General features: G+C 38.3%; 1 protein-coding gene across 4 annotated transcripts; it reads left to right on the top strand.

Annotated features, from left to right (window-relative positions):
• Positions 1-1,391: 1,391 nt before the first annotated feature.
• sec16b (SEC16 homolog B, endoplasmic reticulum export factor) lies at positions 1,392-25,070 on the top strand. 4 transcript variants are annotated; one of them, XM_058403382.1, is made up of 26 exons: positions 1,392-1,791; positions 1,890-2,010; positions 2,514-2,803; positions 3,586-3,683; positions 3,791-3,881; positions 4,397-4,481; positions 4,725-4,845; positions 5,303-5,448; positions 5,573-5,634; positions 6,238-6,376; positions 7,323-7,565; positions 8,125-8,222; positions 10,763-10,844; positions 11,048-11,165; positions 11,416-11,527; positions 12,805-12,910; positions 13,097-13,234; positions 13,934-14,032; positions 14,730-14,814; positions 15,586-15,612; positions 15,694-15,990; positions 17,684-17,712; positions 17,913-18,017; positions 18,109-18,201; positions 19,133-19,238; positions 22,412-25,070. In XM_058403382.1, exons 2-26 carry the CDS (start codon positions 1,969-1,971, stop codon positions 22,447-22,449), a joined length of 2,850 nt encoding a protein of 949 aa, XP_058259365.1. In that variant the 5' UTR covers positions 1,392-1,791; positions 1,890-1,968; the 3' UTR covers positions 22,450-25,070. The 4 variants fall into 4 exon arrangements, with proteins under 4 accessions (XP_058259365.1, XP_058259362.1, XP_058259363.1 ...); XM_058403379.1 differs by having other exon boundaries at positions 1,393-1,791; positions 15,586-15,990; positions 22,412-25,069; XM_058403380.1 differs by having other exon boundaries at positions 1,394-1,791; positions 1,890-1,946; positions 15,586-15,990; positions 22,412-25,068.
• Positions 25,071-25,078: the final 8 nt, after the last annotated feature.

Raw genomic sequence — 25,078 nt, 5'->3', positions numbered from 1 at the left:
TCTGAGAGGAGAATGCTGAAGAAACGTCTCGATATCCTTGAAAACACGTCACACTATCTGCATGCGACACTGGAGACCACTAAAGACAACCACAGAACACCACAGGAAGTCTTTCCTACCAGTGGCCATCAAACTCTATAACTCCTCCCCTTTTATTAGGGAGCAGAGCTGACCCAATAAACACTGACAGTACCACTGTGCCATTATATGCACTATCAAAATTTCACAATAATTACAATATAATACCATGTGCAATGCCATACCATCATACCATGTACCAGACCATATCATGTGCAATATCACATTATGTGAAATACACTACTCACAAAAAGTTAAGGATATTTGTCTTTTGGGTAAAATTTATGAAAAATGTAAAAAGTTCATGCTACATTAATGTTATATCATGAAAGTAGGGCATTTAAGTAGAAGCATGCAATGGTGATTTCCTCATCTCAAACAATTTATTGAAACAAAAGCCAACAGCAGTGGTGGGTATACCACAACAAAAAATGTCAATGTCTCAATAATTTGTCATGTGCCCTCGACCATCGATTACAGCTTGACAACGATGTCTCATGCTGTTCATGAGTCGACTTATTGTCTGCTGAGGCATGGCATGCCACTCTTCTTGAAGCGTGGCCCTCAGGTCATTCAGGTTCTGGGATGCAGGGTTACGAGCCTCTACACGGCGACTCAGCTGATCCCATAGGTTTTCTATGGGATTCAGGTCTGGAGAAAGTGCAGGCCACTCCATTTGAGGTACCCCAGCCTCCAGCAGCCTTTACCTAATGATGCGACCTTGATGAGCTGGAGCAGTGTCATCCATGAAGATGAAATTAGGCCTGTGTTGTTCATGCATGGGCACAATGACTGGATTAATGATGTTATTCAGGTAGTATTGGCTTGTCACTGTACCATGTAGGGCAGTTCTGTATTGAGTAGACACACCTGCCCAGACTGTAACACCACCACAACAGTGGCTGATGTATAGCGCTCTCCTTGACGTCTCCAACAGCTTTGGCGGCCATCATTTCTGCTCAACGTGAATCGACTTTCATCAGAGAACAGCACCGAGGCCCACTGGTCCCTTAATATCCTTAACTTTTTGTGAGTAGTGTATGTTCTTAGTTCTTAATTATATAATTATATAATACTAATAATGATATGTTTTAAATCATTTTGAATACATTTTGAATATATAGTATATTTTACTTATTTTTCAGGTACATTTCATTAATATTTATTTCTCTTGTAATCTAAAGGTAAAAGAATTTGCTTCGGTATTTATAAAGTTCTATCTCATTGTATATAATGTTGCTGGAGTTTGTCCTTCTCAAAATGGCGGATCTTTAGCTCCACTGTTCTTCGCGTGTCCGTGGCTGTAACTGTTCCTGAAACGAGAAAGCCTCGCGAGCGCAGCGGTTCCGAGCGACGTGGCGACTCAGAATCGGCGTGTAAGGATGGACCCAGTCCTCGCGCGCACAGAGAGAGCAGGGCACAGCTTTAAGTTTGAGCAGTGTGTCAGCGTGTATGGGTGTGAGCGCTTTTTGGTGTGAGGGAGCGCTGCACAGCTGCTGCAAGTTTGGAAAACTTGTAAAACGTCTGACTTGTGTATTGTGAATGACCCTTTAGAGAGAGAAATCAGGGTGTGTGCACTGTGTTTGTTTGTGTATCTGCTGGACTCTGTGAGCAGGTCCATGGGTCACTGCAGAGTGGGGCTGTGATATGGAGTGTTATGATGTGGCAATGTGTGTTCATTCGTGCGCACAGGACAGGAACCTCTGCTGATCTGTGAGTGTACACATCTGGCTTTCTTATTCCTTAAAGCATGTTTAACATCTGGCTTTCTTATTCCTTAACTTATGTTTATAACTCTGCTGTTTGTGCAGGAAATGATGATCACAGCTTTATGCTTTAGTGGACGCTGTTAAAGAAAGATCTTTCAAGTGCGTATGTTATTAGAAATGAATGGATCAAGTTGTGGCTGTAAAAGTATTTTTTCCGCTCTCAGTATGTATACTAAAAGTCTAGATTTAATTTCCCTCATCATTTCCCCTCTTCCGTCTTTCCTGTGGTGTTTTGTTTTTCTTCATTGTGACTCTCGCACACAAGATAAACACAAACTGGCCTTATGTATCATCAATAAGCGGTGGTTATTATCACACAGAAGTAGAAAACAAAGACACCAATATTGTATTCTGTTTAATTCTATCCTATTTTCTTTTATTCTTTTCTGAATAACATCTGTCTTGAGAATGACTTAAATTGTAATTACAAAACATTGTAAGCCTATGTTTCATCACATTTATAATCTTTTATTGCTAGACTATATGTGTACCTTAGACTTCACTTTAGCTCACTGAAGCTTTCACACAGGGTTTGTACTTTTTTTTTGTATTCCCTAGGAGACATTCCATCATTTGTAATAAGTTCCCCCAATCCTCCGAAAATGACTGAAATATTATATTCTAATAAAGCTATTCTCATAGGAGTGTGTGTCTGTAATGTGACAGGTTACTGTGGCTGGCTTCAACACTGAGCATATAATGGATCCCCGAGGGCAGGACTGGAATGAACAGTGGACACAGAACCAGCTCTCTGATCACAGAGCCAGAGATGAGCAATACAGGTTCCATTACACAGGAAAACGAGGCCATTACCCTCCCGCAAATATAAGGGAGAGCGAGAGACAGTGGTATGCTCCAGATCCACGTTACATGTACTACATGAGTGGTCCTCCTCCTGCAGAGTCAGCATACAGCAACCAAACCTATACACCTGACCGAACTCGATCACAATCCAGGTTAGTACAGTGATGTGATCTTACTGTTGTTATTTATTTATTTATTTTTTTAATCTATGCTTAGTTTATAAGATACACCTACCTACATGTCACTGTGCAGCTATACACCGATCAGGCATAACATTATGAGCAGTGACAGGTGAAGTGAATAACACTGATGATCTCCTCATCATGGCACCTGTTAGTGGGTGGGATATATTAGGCAGCAAGTGAACATTTTGTCCTCAAAGTTGATGTGTTAGAAGCAGGAAAAATGGACAAGCATAAGGATTTGAGCGAGTTTGACAAGGTCCAAATTGTGATGGCTAGACCACTGGATCAGAGCATCTCCAAAACTGCAGCTCTTGTGGGGTGTTACCGGTCTGCAGTGGTCAGTATCTGTCAAAAGTGGTCCAAGGAAGGAACAGTGGTGAACCGGCGACAGGGTCATGGGCGGCCAAGGCTTATTGATGCACATGGGGCGTGAAGGCTGGCCCGTGTGATCCGATCCAACAGACGAGCTACTGTTGCTGAAGAAATGAATGCTGGTTCTGATAGAAAGGTGTCAGAATACACAGTGCAGTACGGGTCAGGGCTCTTTCGTCAGGAAAAGGGGGACCTACACAATATTAGGTAGGTGGTCATAATGTTATGCCTGGTTGGTGGTCTATAATCCATCTGTAGCTATACACAATATTCCAGCCTGCTTCTAATCAATGTAAAGCGACTAGAACTGACCAGTTTCTAAAGTACTATAGAAATAAGTAAGAGAAGTGTGTATCTAACTAGTTTGATCTTTTTAGGCAGGGATACGATTATCCTCCTCAGGGCTACTGGGACTACAGGAATGACTACAGCTATTATGACCATGGCTACTACAGAGGACATTATGGATATCCAGGTATTCACATAATCATGGACCAGATTTTTAAACTTTAATTTAAATAATTATTAAGCAATAGTGTTCCTGCTAAATGCAATTTGCCAAGTCTGTTTCTGTTAATGCAGCAGCCTCAGATGCCAGTGGATGGCCAGTGCAGGGATGGAGGACAGAGGGGCATCAGGAGTGGTCAGGAGCCACATACACACCTCAGCACGGGTCAGGAAATTTTCCATTAATTTCTTTGTCTGTAAGAGATGTGCAAGCATTCAGCAGGGACTGAATTGCACATTCCTTACATACACATGTCCAAATCGATTCATACAAGCCATACAGAAAACTGATCAGTTACTCAACGGTCAGCAGTGGTTATGTGACAGTCCTAGGGTTTAACTCACAATTTTTCTATTTCTACTTCAGAACCTTAAGAACTGCCTGTATAGCCACCACTGTTTTATTTGTCCAGTCAGTAGAGCTGAGCTCTAGTACTATATTGTATGCAAATATAAACCCTAACATAATACTATTTCTAATACTGCTAGTGTTTAAGATTTTACTGAATTATGTAAAATCAGAAAATAATGAGAAAATCATGCGGTCTTCATTACAGAAATATATCTATATATGTTTACTAATTTGTTCATCCAAGTTTAATTTAAACCATAGATTTGCCTTAATATCTACAATTTGAGTAAAATGAGAGATTCATTTTTTTTTTTAAATTAATCTCTCAGGTATGAGCCAAGAAGAGACAGTGGACAGTATGACGGTGGTATATCTGTGAGAGAAAGCATGGATACCAGGAATGAAGCTGGAGAGGTCAGCTGTATCTTCACTGTCCTACTACCATGATGTCTTATTTATACAAAATTGTTAACGCAGTGGTAAACATAATTGCATGTACTGTTACTGTATATTAGTTATTTCTTATGCCTTTAAATAATAATGTAACATGTGGTGTATTTGTGCAATGTGAAAACTCATAAGCTAAAGCAAACTAAAGCATAACAAAGCACTCTGTATCTTGTCTTGTATCAAGCTTAACCCAAATGTACTCTGCAGGTATCTGAACCTGGAGGCCTGGCCAGCTCTAAAACCTCTGGCTTGTCGTCGAGCACGTACGAACTCAGCCAGTACATGAATGGAGAGGAGCAGAGCAATGCTCCACCTCCAGCACACTCAGGTAGATCTAGGAGTAAACATACATAGAATAAACATCATAATGTCACATTTGCCCGTAAATCAACAGAACAGTCTTAGGATTTTGATCATCAGAGTGCATTTGCATTTTATTTCAAGACTGTTTAATTTAAGCACATAGCTGAGCAGCTAGAGTTCCTTACTTATAATACAGTTAATACAGTTCCTTACTTATAATACAGGAATAATACTGTTTTCATTTTTCAGCTTAATCTTCTTTAGTTGTAGCATTGTATCCATTGGAAATGACCAAAAACAATATTTTCAGTAAAAAAATAAAATTAATATTCTCACACTCACTTACTGTATAAAGGATGAATTAGTCCAGAAATATGATACAACCTTATAGTTACTAAAACAAAACTCTTAACCTCTGTGCTACGACTGTTGTCATTTTCCTTTAACACTTTAATTGTACGTCTTTATGCTAATACAACCAGAGCCTGAGTCCAAGTCAATGGTTCCGCTGAAGTTCAGTGTTCCTCATGTGGCTTTGAGCTTTGGGCCTGCAGGGCAGCTGGTGAGAGTCACTCCAGCTTTGCCATCTCATGGGGAACCTGCTCAGGTGGAGGTCCACAGCCTGGAGGTACGGAAGCATGTGTCAGGCATTACTGTAGCAGCTCTTAACGAGGCTAGATCATTTGGATTAAACACCAAAATGTGTATTGTTAAGTGTGGAGGTAATATGTTTGATGTGTTGATGTGCATAGGTTATACTAAGTCATACGCATGAGCAGAATGACATGAGAGGCTTTCCTGGACCACTGGCGAGGTATGTCCTGTCTTTAAAAGTACGTTTTTAGAAGCTAGTATTCTCTGAATTTACTGTTTACTTTTCAACTACAAGACAGTCTTATTTGACTACATGCATTAACATTGCTAATTCCTTGGTTACTTTGCATAAAGTTATTTATACTGTATATTTATTATACTTAATAGCTAGTATTCTCTACTCTTATCTGTCTCAGTACATTGAGAGGCAAGATTTACCAAGTCTCAGACCTGTGATTAGCAGCTTAAAAATCTTTTTGCAATGTAGCTGAAATTTTAAAAATGATACTGTGCACAATTATTCCAACAAGCATTTATCTGTCTAATAAACATGGCTCTATATAATCCCAATATAGTTATAAGATGCTTTCTGTTAAACACCAAACATTACCATTGCCACCCGATACAAGCTGCTGGAAAATATTGCAGCATTTCAGTAGTCAGGTGTTATAATTTTTACATTTTCAATAGTTTATTTATGAAATCATACATTTTTTGCCTCAACACAAAGAGATCTATCTATCTATCTATCTATCTATCTATCTATCTATCTATCTATCTATCTATCTATCTATCTATCTATCTATCTCATTCTTTTATGTAGGGAGGATCTGCATAAGGTGGATGTCATTAACTTTGCCCTACAGATGGCTGATTCTTGTCTGAAGGATGAAACCACACTTAAGGCTCCCTCTGCCTCCCTCCTGTGGCATCTCCTGGTACTGCTGTGTAGACAGAACGGGGTAAGAAATAACGGCTTGCTGTTATGCCAAACCGTTAGTGTGGAGGTGAGAGTTTAGTAAACTAAAGTTACACATTACCCTCAAAGCTCCAGTGCAAAAGTGCTTCAGCAAACCCAAGATACCAGTCATGTTTTGTCTGACTGATTACGTATACTCTACCAGTCAAAAGTTTGGACACACCTTTTAATTCAACGTTTTTTGTTTAGGGATTTATTTTCTACATTCTAGAACAATACTGGAGATTTCAAAACTATGAAATAACACACATGGACTTAAGTAATCCATATGTAATGACAACAAAAAACAGTCAGTTGTTATTTTAAGACATGAAGGTCAGGTGTTCTGGAATAGTTCTAGCAAGAACAGTATTGTCAAGTGCATTTGCAAAACCCATCAAGCACCATGATGAAACTGGCTCACATGAAGACCATCCCAGTAAAGCAAGACCAAAATTTACCTCAGGAGGAGGTAAGTTCATTTAGAGTTACCAGCCTCAGAAATCACCAATTAACAGCACCTCAGATTAGAGCCATTATGAAGGCTTTACAGAGCATCAGTAGCAGACATATCTCAATATCAACTGTTCAAAGGACATTATTGTGTATTTCGGCCGCCTTCAGCATTGTTTTACAATGTAGAAAGAAATAAACATCAGGAAAGACCATGGAATTAGAAGGTGTGTCCAAACTTTTGACTGGTAGTGTATGTTGACAGGGAAAATCAGTCAAAAAGATTTTTGACTGAACCATTCCTTTTTAAACTCAGACTGTGGATGAAATCTTTCCAGGCTTAACACACCCGGCTCAATATGCGTGGTTTTTATGAGTTCAGTCAGATGTGGTAGTGCAAGCTTTGCATTGCTGTGGGCCTGTAAGAACAAACTCTAAAACATGTGTGTGCTCACTCTGGGCTGTTTAGTTGGTGACACTGTTTGCGTGTTGTGCAGAGAATCGTCGGTTCTGATATTGCAGAACTCCTGCTTCGAGGAAGACACATCGTAGGAGCGTGTGATGGAGATGGCGAGCAGTCAGATGTGGGCAGCCTCATCGATCTGAATGAAACTCCAAAATCGGAGATGGATAGCTTTAACGCTTCGGATCTCCTAACCGGAAACCCGCTCAGTAGTGAAGAAACTTCAGAGCAAAACATCCAGAACTACACCAAACTCCTGCTGGCTGGAAGAAAGAAGGTCATTACTTTCACTCACTTTGGTGGCTTCTGGTTTCTTCTGTGTTATAATACAGTGTGTTATAAAACAGTCAGACAGCCAAGGTTTAATTTTTTTTTTTAGCATTGGTAATAAAATAAATTATATTTAATATGGATGAGTAATTTAAGTGTAGAGCTGTATGAGTTGTACTGAACATTTCAGCACTATATGCTACTTCTAATTCTTTTGTATATTAGTATAACAGTTTGGCCTGCAGTGATTACTGTAGCAATTATCTACCATCCCAGCTAAACTATTGACTTGATATTAAATCTGATGCCAATCAAAAAAAACGGCTGAGGCTTCTATGCTATGTTTTCTATTTTTTGATTAAAAAAAAATCTTACGCCAAATGTTTGAATTGGCCATGTATGTATTTTGCATATGCCTTGTCTTATGTGGGCTATTTGTCCGATAGTGAAAGAGAAATTGTTATTATATGGATAAACAATTCATTTCAATTGCAGTTCAACTTTTTAATGTTATAGTTCGATTACAGAACCTTTAATTCCTCTAAATGTGCCTCTTATCCTTACAGGAAGCGCTGGAGTCAGCCATGACAAGTGGCTTATGGGGTCATGCTCTGTTTCTGGCCAGCAAGATGGACAGTAGGGCCTACAGCACTGTACTGAGTAGGTGCGTGTCACTGTATGTTCCTCTATATAACAGTTTTCTTACTCCTAATATATTTACCAAACCTGATCAAGGATTCACAGATCTCTATTAGATTCCACCCATATACACACATACACAGATGGGTTAAGTAGATTTAATGTTAGCACAATTTGTTAGCGATGGAATCATTTTAAGCATTTGGCCAAGCATGTGGACTTCCTGTGGCTTTCCAGCTGACACAAATCCCACAGAGTGTAATGTAGACAGGGGCCAGCATTGTTGAACAATTTCCCTGGCACGGTCCTGCTACATGTGGACTCTGCTGTAGAGAAGGCCTAAGTGTGTGTTTTAGAAATCACAGCTCTGGCCATGTTTTTTTGTAGATTTGCTTTTCTAAATAGTCAAGTGCAGATGAGGATAACAAACTACTGATTATACAAAAGTGTTGATCTATGATTTGTCTTGTGACCTATGCAACCTAAACAGACATGTATACAGATATGAACAAAGGGTAGCTTATTTTTTCTTTTAAGAAAGCTTGCCAGCTTCAGGCACTGGGATTTTTTTTTACCTTTATGTGATTCTTTACAGAGCAGTACCTCAAAGCACATGGGCAGGGTTGCCAAATATCAGCAAAATTCTCACCTCAACTGCAAATTTATTTTTTCACCAATTATAATGATGGACATTGTTACAAAGCAGCTTTACAAAATTGTGATATAAATTCGGAGCTTTAAATGTAAATTTATCCCAAATGATCAAGTGTCTGTCTCCAGGAACAGCTTGCTGAGATTATACAGTATTAGGCTGAATCCTTGAGAGGATCATACTCAGAAAATTATTTCTGATTTCAGATATGTATATTCTATACATTTTGAGCACTAAACCGATACAGAAAATGGCATTGTGTTACGCTCCTGGTCCACATACACATAGGTAATGACACTAACCCTGTAGCCAGGGTTCTTATTTGGAGCTGTTCCTAGCTTGTTGACATGGTTTCTTCTTGCAAAGGTTCTTGTATAACTGATCAATGTTTTCACCTTTAATCATTTTAGACCTGCTAGATAGAAGCAAACCATTTAAGCCCTTAAAAACACCACAACTAAAATCATATCATATTTGTTAAACTAGTGAGGCAGCTAAAATATACACTCAGTATAATAATTCCACAATAATCTTACATGTGACACTAAATTTCTAGGTTGTGTTCACCATGGTGACAGAGGAAATTAGACATATTTGCTGATTATTAAATTTTTGGTTTTGATTATTAAACTCATCACAGAGTAGTGAATGACAAAACAGTGCTACCCTCTCCACACACAGCTGAGTTAACTAGATGACACGGTAGCACACTGTGCCAGGCATTAAATCATTTCAAGCATGTGGGCTTCCTGGGGCCTTCCAGCTGGCACAATCCCACAAATTATAATGCAGAGGCAAGATTTCTGTCTAGAAAGTAGCTCTCGTTGCTGCCAAAATGCTTCATCTTCGTAATAATCCCACTGGCATGTTTTGGTTAGTGGAGCATCTGGTTTGTAATGGGACATTTTATAGGCCATAAACACCGTAGTGATAGAGGAGATCAAATGTCCAGCGTGTAAATTTGTTGGCTGAAGCATTTGCAAGTCAGATATAGAAGTCTCAGTTTCTGCATGGGCACCTGATTCTGCCGCTGAACTGGCTGGAGTGAAATCTAACTCTGCCCCTCCGGGTTACTATCCAGCAGTGCTTGATGGACAGTAAATTGTCACCTCCTATTTTGGGAGACATTTTTCCTCTGTGATCCTGAGCTCAGGTTACTGTCTGTGCATAGTTTTACACATGTTCTCTCCATGACTGTGTGGGTTTCCTTTGGGCTCTCCTGCTAACTTCTTCCTCTCAAAAACAGAGATGTAGATAGATTGGCTACTCTTAAGTGCATCTAGGGATGAATGAGAGTATGAATGTGTGTGCATATGGTATATTTTCCATCTATAATGTATTCCGTTTTTGCATCCAGTGTTCCTGAGATCCATCACAAGCCTGAGCAAGATAAACTGCTTAATAAAGTTAAAAAATAAGGCTCACTGTCATGCCAGCTGAGGTTTGCGTGTGTGTGTGTGTGCGTGCGTGCGTGTGTGTGTATGTACGTACACACACACATGCCTCAAACTACTGAGTCAGCCCTTTTTTTTTTTTATTGTTTTTTGTTTCCCTCCCCCAAGGTGTTGACTAATGGCTGCTGCACTATCTGAGCTGGGAATGCTAAATTTTAGTTTTTATATTATATATATATATATATATATATATATATATATATATATATATATATATATATAAAGTGTATATTACACTTACAAATATTTGGTGAAGCCATAATTAGCTTAACATTATTCAGTCATATTACTTAATTTGTGTGTCCAGTGTCCTACTATTTTTTGATATATGGAGTATTTGTTAATATAATTTAACAGACTTGTACAGTTAATGGTGCTGAGTGATTAAATGGATTTTTCATGTGTTAACTTTATTACAGGTATTTTATTATATAAATGTGTGTGTGTGTGTGATGACAGGTTTACAGCGAGTCTATCTTCTAGTGATCCACTCCAAACCCTTTTCCAGTTCCTTTCTGGGAGGATTCCAGCTGTTGCCACGGTAACACCATTATCTTTTCTCTGTTGTGGTTTACACTAGATCATTTTTATCACATGTGTTCTTGTATGTATTCTGATTTGCCTAATCATATCTCTTCTCTTCTCTTCTCTTCTCTTCTCTTCTCTTCTCTTCTCTTCTCTTCTCTTCTCTTCTCTTCTCTTCTCTTCTCTTCTCTTCTCTTCTCTTCTCTTCTCTTCTCTCAGTCCTATAGTAAGGAGAAGTGGGGTGATTGGAGGCCTCACCTTGCTGTTATGTTGTCCAACGAAACTGGAGATTCTGCATTGCACTGCAGGTCTATCATAAACTTGGGTGACGTACTAGGTACAAAATTAAATACATTAATCCAATTCTCACATTTTATTGTTATTCGCCTCCCAGATGTCCTCTAATAGTTATTAAAACTTTAGTTCTATACGTCCATCTAGCTTAGACCATTCCTCCCTTTCTTATATACCCACATAATTCAATAAAGAGTCCTGAAACAAATGCAGACAGCCCCCCAAGACATTTTTAGAGACCACTGTTCAGCACTGACACCATTTCTGTTGGGTTTTTTATGTTTCTGTGTTAGCTTCCAGAGGCCTGCTGCATGCAGCTCACATCTGCTACCTCATGGCTCACACACCCTTCGGCTGGTACACAAACAAAGCACAGCATCTGGTGCTACTCAGCAGCAATCATAAGTAAGACGCTTACATAAATTATATATATAATTATAGTTGTATGAGTTATAGCTATATTCTTTAGCTGTGTGGATGGTACCACACAGATGCATTATAGATTACTGTGGATGATGTCACCTGGATAGCCTAATGTTATCCAGCCTAATGCACTTACTAAAAACAATCTACACTCAAGACTTCATTTTCCAGTGGATAGCTTCATTTGGCTACTATAGGCTTTAAAGGTAAAGACTTACGAATCTTTTCAACACACATGGTACTGTTTGACTTAGTATACATTTGTGGGTAAGTAATAACTCATAATCTCATTACCTTTTGTCACCCAGGAGAGTATAGCTTCCCTTCTGAGTGTCTAGCTTGTGTTCTCCTCGTCACTGTTGTCTATGGCTTGCTTGTTAGTAAAGCTTTTTAATAAAGGCGCTATATAAATATAATTGGATGCAACAGAACTCTAATTTGTATGTTCCCTTGCATCTCATTTGTGTGCTCAGGAATTTGTATCTTCACAAAACCTCTTTCAATTTCTTTCTTAATAGCGTGGATGCAATAAACAAAGCTTACCTTACAGTACCATAAAACACTGGAAATACAGACAAGTATGTTAATGATGGGGTTTCCTCTGAGAGTGGATGCTCTCTGTTTCTAAGAAAAATCGAGTCTATGTCTACAGAGCAATGCTCCAGAGAAGGTCTTCTTCTTTTCTAAATTAATATTTGGCATGCACATTGTGCTCAGAGCTTTATTAGGGGTACACCAAGATTAATGATTTTAGACTAACCCCCCCCAGTGAATTCCCTTTCATTTATATACTGATGGTCACTTCATGCAAAGCGAGTCAGTGGCTTCAAAATGAATTGGAGTTTCTAAACCATTCTTTTACACATGACCTATCAGTCTTATTTCATATATCTTGTGCAACCTGATGAAAGTGCAATGTACTACAAGTCACTCTCGGTCATTGCTGATTGGACATTGCTTTGTGTTCCTTCATGAGTTATGTGTGTGATGATTTTTGAAGACATAAGATCATATCATATTAATCATAATTGCTTAATAATAATAAGCTTAGTCCATTTGTTCAGTCATTTGTTCCTGCCAGTCACTGGCACTTGCTATGATTTTGCCATAAAAAATGAAGCAGCATTATGCTGGATATATTGATTTTGGGCTTGTATTGAAATGTCTGAAGATGTATTGCTTGTCTCTACCTTCACTTGCATCAAATGCTACTGGAAAACAATACTAAATTCTCTTTTGTTTATATGATAATCCTGCAGTGCTTCATTTGCTGACTTCTGTCATAATTCAGCCATTCGTTGCACTGAGGTGTTTGAATACTGCCAGAGATTGTCAAACCCGTCCTTCGCCATCCCTTCTTTTCTGGTACGTCTGCTCTGTTTCCCTTTAGTGTTATGTACAGTCATGTCCAGAAGTTGGTTTATTCATTTGGTTTTTTCAATTAGGGTCAAAGACAGTTCAATGACATGAACCATTTGCTTAACTAAATTGTGACTTACCTGATGGTTATTTCCTGTTTGCTCCACTGTTGCTGTGGTGTGTCTTGTGCAGGTGTATAAGTTTGTGTATGCGTGTCGATTGCTGGATTGCGGACTGTTCTCACAGGCCTTCCATTACTGTGAGCTTGTAGCCAAAGCTCTACTCGCTATACAAGAGCCACACATCATACTGCTCCATGAAGTTATCAAGGTAACGCATGCTCATTAAAAAAAGCCACTCAGCTATGTGCATGCTTTATCATGCTTTCCCAGCTTTATTATATTGTAGCTAGGATTACTTTCTTCTTCAGTACATAATTAGGAATAAATTCACAAGTGTTAGACTTGGATAGGAGATCAGACCCAAAGTTTAAAGGTGGAATTATATACTGTAATTGAATTGATTTTAAATGGTGGATAACTAATTTAATTTCTGTACACTATCATGTGGTGGAGGTATTATGCTTATGGGATGTCTGTCCATCTGTCCCGCTGCCCGTCTGTCCGAGATGCTGTTTACGATTGTTCAATACATTGCTAGCTATTTGAAGTCTATTTTAAAGCATTTTATACGTAAATGTATGTATAAATAGGAGCACTGAACCAAATTGTGTCTTGATCCCAGTGTGTGGTGATTTTAAATATTAATTTTTTTTCTATTTTTGTCCAGATTATTACACAATCTTTAAGCACATTGCATGTGAATCTTGTGTAAAGTCTGTGATATCCAAAATACAAGCTTTATTTATTTTATTTTATATTTTTTATTTATTTTACAACACAGTACAGTGTAACAGCACAGCAGAACAATATTATGATTCAGACCTGGATAAAGATATTGGCATAATAATAAAAATCATTTGGTGTAATAAATGTGTGGACTTTTCATTGTTTTAGTTTGCTTCCACAGATGGTGGACAGGCTTAAACATTCTGAAACACAGATCAGTGAGACAGGCGCTGATCCAGACTGGCTGTCTCACCTTCGGCAGCGTCTACAGGACCTGCAGGTGAGCTCATACTCCATCTGTGCGGTCACTCTGACCATAATTTACTGGTTGATTTGCTTGACAGGATAAAAACATAGACCTTTTATTTTTGTCTTGTCTTCTATTTCTGTCTGTAGCTAGTAGAGGTCTAGAAAAAAATCAACATGACACATGTAATTTATTTACATTAAAATACAGTGAGACTTATAGTGGTAGTAGTATGTGATATATTTATACCAGTGAATGATGTATACATTTTTAAGGCTTTTTTAAATTCTTTTTTATTTATTTTTATTTTTTAGGCTGCAGTCTGCTCTGTAGCTGCAAAGCTAATGTAGATTAAAAATACCAGTTTGTTTTCAAGTAAAGCATATTATTAGGCTTGGTTATACCATTTCTACATAAACAATTGCAGAATAAGTTAGCATTTAAAATTAGTATATATACAAATCAAATCCAAAGGTTATGAGGTCAGTCATAGTATTGCTGTCTGTCACTTTCAGATCAGAAACTTTGGACCTAATCTGCCCCATTTGGAAATGTGAATAAATACATTTCTATTCCTTATACCCTGTAGTCTCTTATTCCTACATAATTAGTTCAGTTACACTGCTCTATGCGCCAACATTTCTGTCTTCCTGTGTGTAATTTGCCTCTGTTGTAATTATCTGGATTTATGTCTTATATAGCAGTCCCAATAAAGCATGTGTATTTGTAGATGGGAGACTCAGGCAGTAATGGTTTCTACGTCTCAGCTGCAAAAGCCACTGCTTGGAACCGAGAGGAGAAGAGGGAGTGTGCAGGTAAATTAGTGTCCCACAACCTTACCACAATGGGGACATTCACGTCATTCATTTTATTAGCAGCACATCCAGTAGGAGACAGTAGAACAGGAGAGACTTTGTAAAGTCAATTTTACAGTACTGTTTACCATTGACTGCCCTCATCATTCATTGTGGAGAGAATATCAGGGGGGTGTGTTAAGGGCCAAGCCTCGGTGTTATTAGGGTAGGTGTAATGTATTAGCTTGGCCACTTGGAGTCTCAATGGATCAGGTCTGCATGACTATAGACTTCCTGAGTTCATCCAGATTGCTGGAATCTGTAGCCATTGCTTCAACAAAACACCAGAATATGGCAATAGACATTTCTCGTAAGTATAAGCAGAACCAATGAAATGCTTTATTTAATTAATGCAATAAAATGCTAGTATTTCCAAAATATAACATTTTAAAATGCTGTTTTCAGTCTGAGGTTTATGTAGCTATAACTGAGCTGTACATTACAGTTCAGATGACCTAATTAATTCAGTCTGCTTGTTAGCAAACTGTTATGTCTTTATATACAGTAGAGGCAAGCGGCACTTTTATTATATTTTTAACTTCATAAAAATAAACATAACACATATCTCTTACCAAGAGATAATGCGGAGTAACGTCAGAGGTTTGTCTCCAGCAATAGTATACAACAAACTGATTTATGCTTTTTTTCATTGTAAATTTTATTTGTTATAAATGTGTTTTCTGTATTTTGATCTGTTCAGTGCTGTAAAGTAACACGTGTATGTTTTTGTAGATCTTAACCAAGATGAACTTTCCACCAGTGAGATGATCCACACTACACTTACTGATGACAATCATAATGATTCAGGAAATGTGCATTCCAATCAGTTTCTGTCTGCAGCACATCCCCAGTCCTCCTACCCCTCAGAAGAGCAGTCTTACTCCACTTACTCCCCAGCAGAACACTCCTACCCCTGCTACCCCTCAGAGGAACAATCGTACATGCCAGAAACCCAAACATGTGTTGCTGAAGAGCAGCCTCCTCAAATCTATGCTCCAATTCCCATGTATTCCCATCAGAATCTGGTATCTTCTGAACTCCCACCAATTCCTGCAGTTCAGGATAGTGTTAGTCACCCTAACACATCATACCATCAGACGGAATCCAGTCTAGATCCAAGGAGTCACAGTAACACAGGTTAGAACGCTGTTGAAAAATATTGGGTCATTGCACTTTGGGCGTTAAATAGCAATCACCAACAAACCCAAATAATGTGTGCTGGTGAATGTTGCTGAACATTAGTGAATATCAGTGAATATGTATTGGTGAATACTGGTGCTGGTGAATGTGTGTGTGTGTGTGTTTTAAAGGTTTTTTACTGAAAGTTGCAGTTGGTGAAAGTTAGTGTATGTTGGTGAATAAATATTCTTGCTTGCTGCTGAATATAGCGTGTGTTAGTGTTAGAATGATGGTGATGCTGAATTTCGTTGTTGGTAAATGTTGAATGCTGAATGTTGGTGTGTGCTGAACGATGGTGAATGTTGGTGTGTGCTGAACGATGGTGAATGTTGGTGTGTGCGGAAAGATGGTGAATGTTGGTGTGTGCTGAAAGATGGTGAATGTTGGTGTGTGCTGAAAGATGGTGAATGTTGGTGTGTGCGGAAAGATGGTGAATGTTGGTGTGTGCGGAACGATGGTGAATGTTGGTGTGTGCTGAAAGATGGTGAATGTTGGTGTGTGCTGAAAGATGGTGAATGTTGGTGTGTGCTGAAAGATGGTGAATGTTGGTGTGTGCTGAAAGATGGTGAATGTTGGTGTGTGCTGAAAGATGGTGAATGTTGGTGTGTGCTGAAAGATGGTGAATGTTGGTGTGTGCGGAACGATGGTGAATGTTGGTGTGTGCGGAAAGATGGTGAATGTTGGTGTGTGCGGAAAGATGGTGAATGTTGGTGTGTGCGGAACGATGGTGAATGTTGGTGTGTGCTGAAAGATGGTGAATGTTGGTGTGTGCTGAAAGATGGTGAATGTTGGTGTGTGCTGAAAGATGGTGAATGTTGGTGTGTGCTGAAAGATGGTGAATGTTGGTGTGTGCGGAAAAATGGTGAATGTTGGTGTGTGCGGAACGATGGTGAATGTTGGTGTGTGCGGAACGATGGTGAATGTTGGTGTGTGCTGAAAGATGGTGAATGTTGGTGTGTGCTGAAAGATGGTGAATGTTGGTGTGTGCGGAAAGATGGTGAATGTTGGTGTGTGCTGAACGATGGTGAATGTTGGTGTGTGCTGAACGATGGTGAATGTTGGTGTGTGCTGAACGATGGTGAATGTTGGTGTGTGCTGAACGATGGTGAATGTTGGTGTGTGCTGAACGATGGTGAATGTTGGTGTGTGCTGAACGATGGTGAATGTTGGTGTGTGCTGAACGATGGTGAATGTTGGTGTGTGCTGAACGATGGTGAATGTTGGTGTGTGCTGAACGATGGTGAATGTTGGTGTGTGCTGAACGATGGTGAATGTTGGTGTGTGCTGAACGATGGTGAATGTTGGTGTGTGCTGAACGATGGTGAATGTTGGTGTGTGCTGAACGATGGTGAATGTTGGTGAATGTTGGTGTGTGCTGAATGTTGGTGTTTGTTGGTGAATTAATATTTATATGTGAGTATTGGTGATGGAGAATGTTTTCATTACTGAATGATGATGGTGAATGTAGAGTTTGTTAATAAATGTTTGTGTTAGTTTGTTATTTGTTTTAAAAAATATGGCTTTGTAATAACACTGTTATTTGATTTTTTTTAACATTTTAAAGCTTAACATAATATATGTAATGTGATACATATACTGCATAGTTGTATATGTTTGTATATCAATTTTCTCTACGGATTTTTTTCCCTAGATGGTGATTTCTCCGCTGGTAAAAACATGGTAAGAAATGAGTTGATGTTAAAGTTCATTTTTCTCAGATTTCCCTTCTCTTCCAAACAAAACCATCATCATTCAGTTTAGCAATCAGTATTTAGTAATCATACAAAGGTTTATTTTTCATGGAATCTAAAAGTAAGCACAGTACATTTGTTACTTATTTCCTACTCTATAACATTTTTAAACAACTATGTGTTTTTAAGATGGGAGGCCCTCAAAATGGAACAGCTCTGGGTAGTGCTGATCTGAGCATGGAACCCGCTGCCCAGGCTAATACAAACGAAACAAATACTCAGAAATCAGAAAAGGTGAGTGATTCATATATTTTAAATATTATAAATCCTGTTAAAGTGTTAGTACAACTTCTTTGCATTTATTTTATTTTCTGTTTTTAAAAAGGAATCAAAGTCAGGATGGTTTAGTGGATGGTTCAGGTCAAAGACAAGAGAAACTCCAGAGGAACAGTATGAACAAACCAAACCTGCTTTCATGGTAAATATACTGCTACTACTGCTCCAGACATTATTAATAAGTACCAAAGATGTTCAGTAAGGTTAAGTTCAATACATCTTGAAAATAAATGTAAACAGAATCACATATTACAGTTGATTTTAATCAGTTTTTATGAACTTTCTCTTGGAAAGTTCCTGTTCCTGTTAGTTAGAAGTACTTGCACTGTGTGTGTGTGTGTATGTGTGTGTGTATATATATATATATATATATATATATATATATATATATATATATATATATATATATATATATATGTGTGTGTATGTGTGTATGTGTGTGTGTGTGTGTGTACATTATGTGGCCAAAAGTATGGGGACAGCTGAGCACTGCATCCATATGTGGGTCTTCCACAAACTGTTGCCACAAAGTTAGAAGCCACACAGTTTTTAATGAGCAGAAACATTCACCTTCACTACAAGGGGCTGAGCCTAAAGCTGATACAGCATGGCAGTGGCCCTGTGCACAAAACAAGGTCCTTAAAGAGCTGGCAAGGTTGTTTTGTAAGAATTTAAGTAGCCTGCACAGAGCCCTGATCTCAACCCCTATAAAAAACCTTTAGGATGAATTGATGAATTGGAATGTCAAATGCACACAAGACCTTCTTGCGTGACATCAGTGCCAGACCTTACTAAAGCTTTTGGGCATAAACAGGCAACTCTCCAAAATCTAGCAGAAAACCTTCCCAGAATAGTGGCGGCTGTTTTAGCAGCAAACGTGAAATCATCTCCATATTAATGCCCATGCTTTTGGAACAGGAATTTCAATAATTATGTATGTGTATGATGGTCAGGTTTCCACATATTTTTGGCCATATGGTATATGTGTAGTATTTGTAATATAGGTGTATTTAGTTGGTCTATTGACCTTACTGGGTTCAGAGATGTTTTCCAATTGTCCAAATTTCTTTTAGGAGTCAACACCCATTCCTACCTTCCCTGCTCCACCAAAGGTCTCTTCCACCATGCTGCCGTCACAGACCCAAGCTGCTGGCATCAATCCTTTTTCTAAGAGAGCTGGTGAGTTCAGTGTGTGTGCATGCGCAGTTCTCAAATCTCTATGATCCTAATGTCTCCCTTGTAATGCTTCTTTTTTTCTATGATTATAATTCCACCATTTTTTTTTTCTGTCCAGGAGAAAACAACTTCCTTTTTCAGTCCTAACACTTTGACTCTTAATGTGTTTAGTCAAAGCAAGGTTGCTCTGGGATACAGTAACCGCTGGTGCACAAATAGTGTATCATAATATAAGGATGGTTCCCAAACTACATTTGCACCCTAAGTACAGAGGTGGACAGTAAAGAAGTACATTTACTTGAGTACTGTACTTAAGTACACTTTTTGAGTATCTGTACTTTACTTGAGTATTATTTTTTCTGGATACTTTTTACTTTAACTTCACTACATTTGAAAGACAAATACTCTACTTTTTACTCCACTACATTTCTGTCAAGGTCATTGAGTAGAAAGTAGTTACATTAATCATAGGATGATTTTTTTCACTCTTGTAGCGTCACGTGTTGTAAAGTTCAGTGGTTTTCCATAATTTTTTTTAACTCAATTGCTCAATTGATCAATTTCTGACAAAATGGACGAATATATGCTTTGTATATTATACACCACCAACGCATTGGTAATGATGTTAGTTAACACACAAAAACGTATGCTGAATATGTGTCCAAATTCTCATACTATGTGTCCTAAATAGTATTCAAAAATAGAATTATTATGCCCCAAATCGTAGTATACTGAAAAGAGTATTCCAAAAATTCAAAGTGCAGAACAATGCACACTCTAACGGGTATTGCCCACAACGCATTGCACACAGGAGGGAGGAGCCTGGACAGTGGTGTAAATGCATATTAAAACGATGTAAATGAATTGATATATATAACTCTTTGTTAAAGCAGTGTTGCTGTTGGGTGGTTGTACAGCTACAGTTGTGTAGCTGGGTTTTAAAGCAGGTTAGATTTTTTTTTTCTGACCAGTCTTCATTTACAGACCATTTGATTGAAATGTTCATGAGTGGATACACATAGATGTGTACAGGTACATCTCAAAATTTAGAATATAATGAAAAAGGTCAATATTTTTTGTCACTCAGTTCAGAAAGTGAAACCCATATATTATATAGATCCATTACACATAGAGTGAAATATTTCAAGCCTTTATTTCTTGAAATTGTGATGATTATGGCTTACAGATAAGGAAAACCCAAAATTCTGTGTCTCAGAGAATTAGAATATTGTGAAAAAGTTCAATATTGGAAAGTCATGGTGTCGTACCCTAATCAGCTAATTACCTCAAAACACCTGCAAAGGTTTCCTGAGCTTTTAAATGGTCTCTCAGTCTGGGTCAGTAGGCTACACAATCATGGGGAAGACTGCTGACTTGACAGTTGTCCAGAAGACAGTCGTTGACACCCCCCACAAGGAGGGTAAGCCACAAAAGGTAATTTTGAAGCTGGTTGTTCACAGAGTGCTGTATCCAAGCATATTCATAGAAAGTTGAGTGGAAGGAAAAAGTGTGGTAGGAGAAGGTGCACCAGCAAAAGGGATAACCGCAGCCTTGAGAGGATTGTCAGGCAAAATCCATTCAAGAATTTGGGGGAGCTTCACAAGAAGTGGACTGAGGCTGGGGTCAGCGCATCAAGAGCCACTACGCACAGACGAATCCTAGACATGGCCTACAAATGTCGCATTCCTCATGTCAAGCCACTCCTGGACCAGAGACAACGCCAGAAGCGTCTTACCTGGGCTGTGGATCAGATGAAAGTAAGTTTTGCATTTCATTTGAAAATCAAGGTCCCAGAGTCTGGAGGAAAAGTGGAGAGGCACAGAATCCATGTTGCTTGAAGTCCAGTGTGAAGTTTCCACAGTCAGTGATTTGGGCTGCCATGTCATCTGCTGGTGTTGGTCCACTGTGTTTTCTGAAGTCCACAGTCAACGCAGCCATCTACCAGGAAATCTTAGAGCACTTCATGCTTCCTTCTGCTGACAAGCTTTATGGAGATGCTGATTTCATTTTCCAGCAGGACTTGGCACCTGCCCACACCGCCAAAGGTACCAAAAGCTGGTTCAATGACCATGGTGTTACTGTGCTTGATTGGCCAGCAAACTTGCCTGACCTGAACCCTATAGAGAGTCTATGGGGTATTGTCAAGAGGAAGATGAGAGACACCAGACCCAACAATGCAGATGACCTGAAGGCTGCTATCAAAGCAACCTGGGCTTCCATTTCACCTGAGCAGTGCCACAGGCTGATTGCCTCCATACCACGCCGCACTGATGCAGTAATTCATGCAAAAGGACCAACCAAGTATTGAGTGTATAGAAACGAACATACTTTTCAGAAGTCTGACATTTCTGTTTGAAATATCCTTTTTTTATTGATCTTATGTAATATTCTAATTTTCTGAGACACAGAATTTTGAGTTTTCCTTATCTGTAAGCCATAATCACAATTTCAAGAAATAAGGTTGCTAGGTTGCTACAAAAGGTACTGTAAGTATTGCATACAACAATGCAACAATAATAAAACAATGCGTTGACATTTACTTGATACTTAAGTACTTTTAAAAACAAGTACTTCTGTACTTTTACTTAAGTAAAAATCTGTCTTTACAACTTTTACTTGTAATGGAGTAATGTTTGACCAGTAGTATTTGTACTTTCACTCAAGTAAGGAAGTTGTGTACTTCGTCCACCTCTGCCTAAGTAGTATGGCTTAGTATAATTGAAACCAATGGTCTACTGACATTACTTAGTAAATTAGTAGTTTGAGATATAGCCCAAGTATGATTGCTTAAGTTTTCAGTAAAAGGGTCAGTGTTTAACGGCAGTCAGTTTGTGCATTGCCAACCTCCTGCAGTGTAACAGTGTTCATTCTCCATTATTATAAACAGCACATATTCTTCAGAATGATCCAGTCACCCAGTCTAGTTGAAAAGGGTCAATCTGCTATAATCTCACAGAATGCTGGGTGCACTGGATCTTGGGATGAATGCAGATACTTTTCCAGAGGCTGTGAGGACATGCAAAAAGACATGTCTTGTCATTGACCCATAAAACTTTGCAGTGTCATGCCATACAAATTCCTTGCCTGGCAATTAGTTTTTACTAGATGCCTGGAATGTAAAAGGTCAATATTGTTTTTATCTTCACCTTATGACTAGAGTTTTTTTTGTCTTTTAGGTCTAAAGCCAGGTGCAGCTTTGGGCCAGGGTCCCTAATACAGCTGGGCACATTGGGGCTGTTCTATTCATAAGAGGCTTACAGGTGGGGCCAACCTGCTGAGTCTGGATCACAACATCTCAGGATTAGATTTTGATCAAGCAGAAACCCAAAGAACCCCTTAATGACCGGGAAAACATGGTCATCACTTCATATTTTTTAAGAGGTACACAAATGAATAATTTGCACTATTTGAGATTACATTAGAAACCTGCATTAGTGCGTTTGAGACAAAAGGGCTTAGACTTTGTTGTCTTTCACTGAAGAAATGAAACGACTGAGAGCTGGAGCTAATAGTAAGGACGTGTTTCAGCTGTGATGTTGGACCAGATTTGAAATATCACAACAGCTTTGGCTTTGTCCTGTGAGCTCTTTTTTTAATGATTATGCAACAGATTTCAGGAAAGCACAAAACTGGGCAACAAGTACATGATGCAAGTCTCAGGTTTATGATGCAAGAGAAGCCAAACTCCTTATAGTAGCTGCCTCACTAGATTTCCATGATATTGTGTAGTGATGGGAACAAAACGCAAATCTGTCACATTTCAAGCGTTTTGTATTTGAAAATATGTTTATCACGTTAATTATACTTTTCATTTTGAAGCGATGATGCAATTTGCACACTTTTGAAGCAACTGATCAAATATTTAATTCATTTAGAAGAGAACAAGTTCCAGATGGTGATTGTAAATGGTTCAGAAGTATTTTTTTTTTATAGTATCTTCAACTTTTTCATATCTATGATGACCAAAAATGGACTTAACCGAACGCTTCTGTTCATTTTTGAACACTGTCCTGTTTAGGTTGGGAAGCTCACATTCTGTAGCATGCGTTTGGAAAGGAATCCTGGTTTTTGTGTGTGGGGTTCAGTTGGGATTTAAGAAGTGTGAAAAACCTACTTCCTTTATAGGTGCCTATATATTGTACACTGAAAAGGGTTCTCATATATCAGTATTCACTCTATAAGGGCTTCTTGACCTTCAATAACCACAGTTATGTGGGTAGTTTTTGGTTTTCTAGATTTTGAGGTTTAGGATCAGATTATATAAAAATACCCTTTCTGGCAAATATATATTAAGAATAAAACACATAGCAGTTAATAAATGCTGTGACTGAAGAAAGAAATCCGTTTTGCAGTTCTGAAATGAATTCAGTGTAAAGCAGTATGAAATGTAGAACATCGTAATTTTTGTCTCTCTTTTATGTCGCCTCTACAAAACTGCATAATAATTACAAAGTGATGGTCAGTTGTTCAGTTTGTGGCTATATCTTAAAAAGATGTTCATAGTTTTGTAAATAATGTTTTGCTCACTGAGCATATCCAACTAAGAGTTTATTAAACGTATCCAATTACTATTTGCATGATCAGAATATGTTGGATTGACTGTGTGTTTATTTGATACTGTATATTCTCTTGCAGTAAGACAATTTATATATGTGACTCAGTCCTTGGCCTTGAATAATGGGAGAAAATAAAATGAAACGTCCTCATGTTATGGGCCTTATGCTGGTACTATATTGAGAGAACCTCCTTGAGTAACTATGAGCATAATTTACATTCCTCAAGGAATTTTCCAATTAGGACAACAGAATTACACGAGATGGATGGTGGCTCCTTTTACCATGAGTTGGCAGAGCGGGATTTAGCTGGGACCAAGCGTCAGAGAGAGAGACAGACAGAGACAGATACAGAGAGAGAGAGGGAATGAATGAATGAATTAAAGTAGTCTGTTGACAGAAGGGCCTTCTTTCACTTTATGCTGCACAGTTAAACCTAATTAAAAGGTGAATCCACAGATGATTTTTTTATTTAGCACTCAAATGATGTTCCTTCTGTGTAAGCTATATATGCCCAGAGCATTCAGCTGCCTTTTCTTTACCAAGCACCTTCTTGATTTTCTACTTCTTGATTATAATAAAACACTTGAAACACAAGTTTCTTATTGTTGAGCTTTTGACAGTGTGGATCGCATTCAGAAATCCATTGTTAATGGGATTTGTAGTTTTCGATTTTATAAACTAATATAGTATAACTGTGTTATAATTGAAATGACTTGTGAAGTAACAGTGCCGAGGTCTTTAAAATACTATGAAGAATACTAGAAATTGATGATAACTTTTTTTGTTAACCTTGTACAACATATAAAATATAACAAAAAATGATGTGTTAACATTATGAATTCCTGCAATATACCGTACTTGGTTCAGGTTTCATTTTAACACACTGAAACAGAGAAATTCGAGTAACAAAAAAGGAGGAAACAAAACATAACAGAATAGATAAAGGTTTAATCAGTGTGATGTGCAAAATGCTTTTGATGAAGGTTTTTCTTCATTTCTTTTCGATATGTTTCTTTTCTTCTGCTTTGTAACTCAAGTGCTGGTCTTCAAACTGGCACAGAACACTCGGATAAGGCATTGAAAATACCCGTCTGTATTTTCTGATCGTGAATAAATCGTGATGACAAGACTAGATAAAGCTGAAGTGGTCATTGCTTTGAATGGTATTTTTATAGGGAGCACTCATGTAAACGTCAGTGAGGCGTTAACAAGTATAGCATACTTGACTCTTGTAATTTTATGTCCCTAAGCCAGTCCAAAATGTGCGATCAACATATGGAACACAGT

Source organism: Hemibagrus wyckioides, linkage group LG11 (genome assembly GCF_019097595.1).
Source record: "Hemibagrus wyckioides isolate EC202008001 linkage group LG11, SWU_Hwy_1.0, whole genome shotgun sequence".
NCBI lineage: Eukaryota > Metazoa > Chordata > Actinopteri > Siluriformes > Bagridae > Hemibagrus > Hemibagrus wyckioides.
The sequence above is the reverse complement of the archived record's forward strand: the minus strand, read 5'-3'. Positions and strand labels throughout refer to the sequence as shown.

What these genes read in the sequence shown, in the direction of transcription:
- sec16b (XM_058403379.1), top strand. Translation starts at nt 1,969, where the DNA reads ATGGATCAAGTTGTGGCTGTAAAAGTATTTTTTCCGCTCTCA. An exon ending in GGATTCCAGCTGTTGCCACG is followed by an intron (nt 10,845 to 11,047) that starts GTAACACCATTA and finishes CTCTTCTCTCAG; the next exon opens with TCCTATAGTAAGGAGAAGTG. An exon ending in CTACTCAGCAGCAATCATAA is followed by an intron (nt 11,528 to 12,804) that starts GTAAGACGCTTA and finishes ATAATCCTGCAG; the next exon opens with TGCTTCATTTGCTGACTTCT.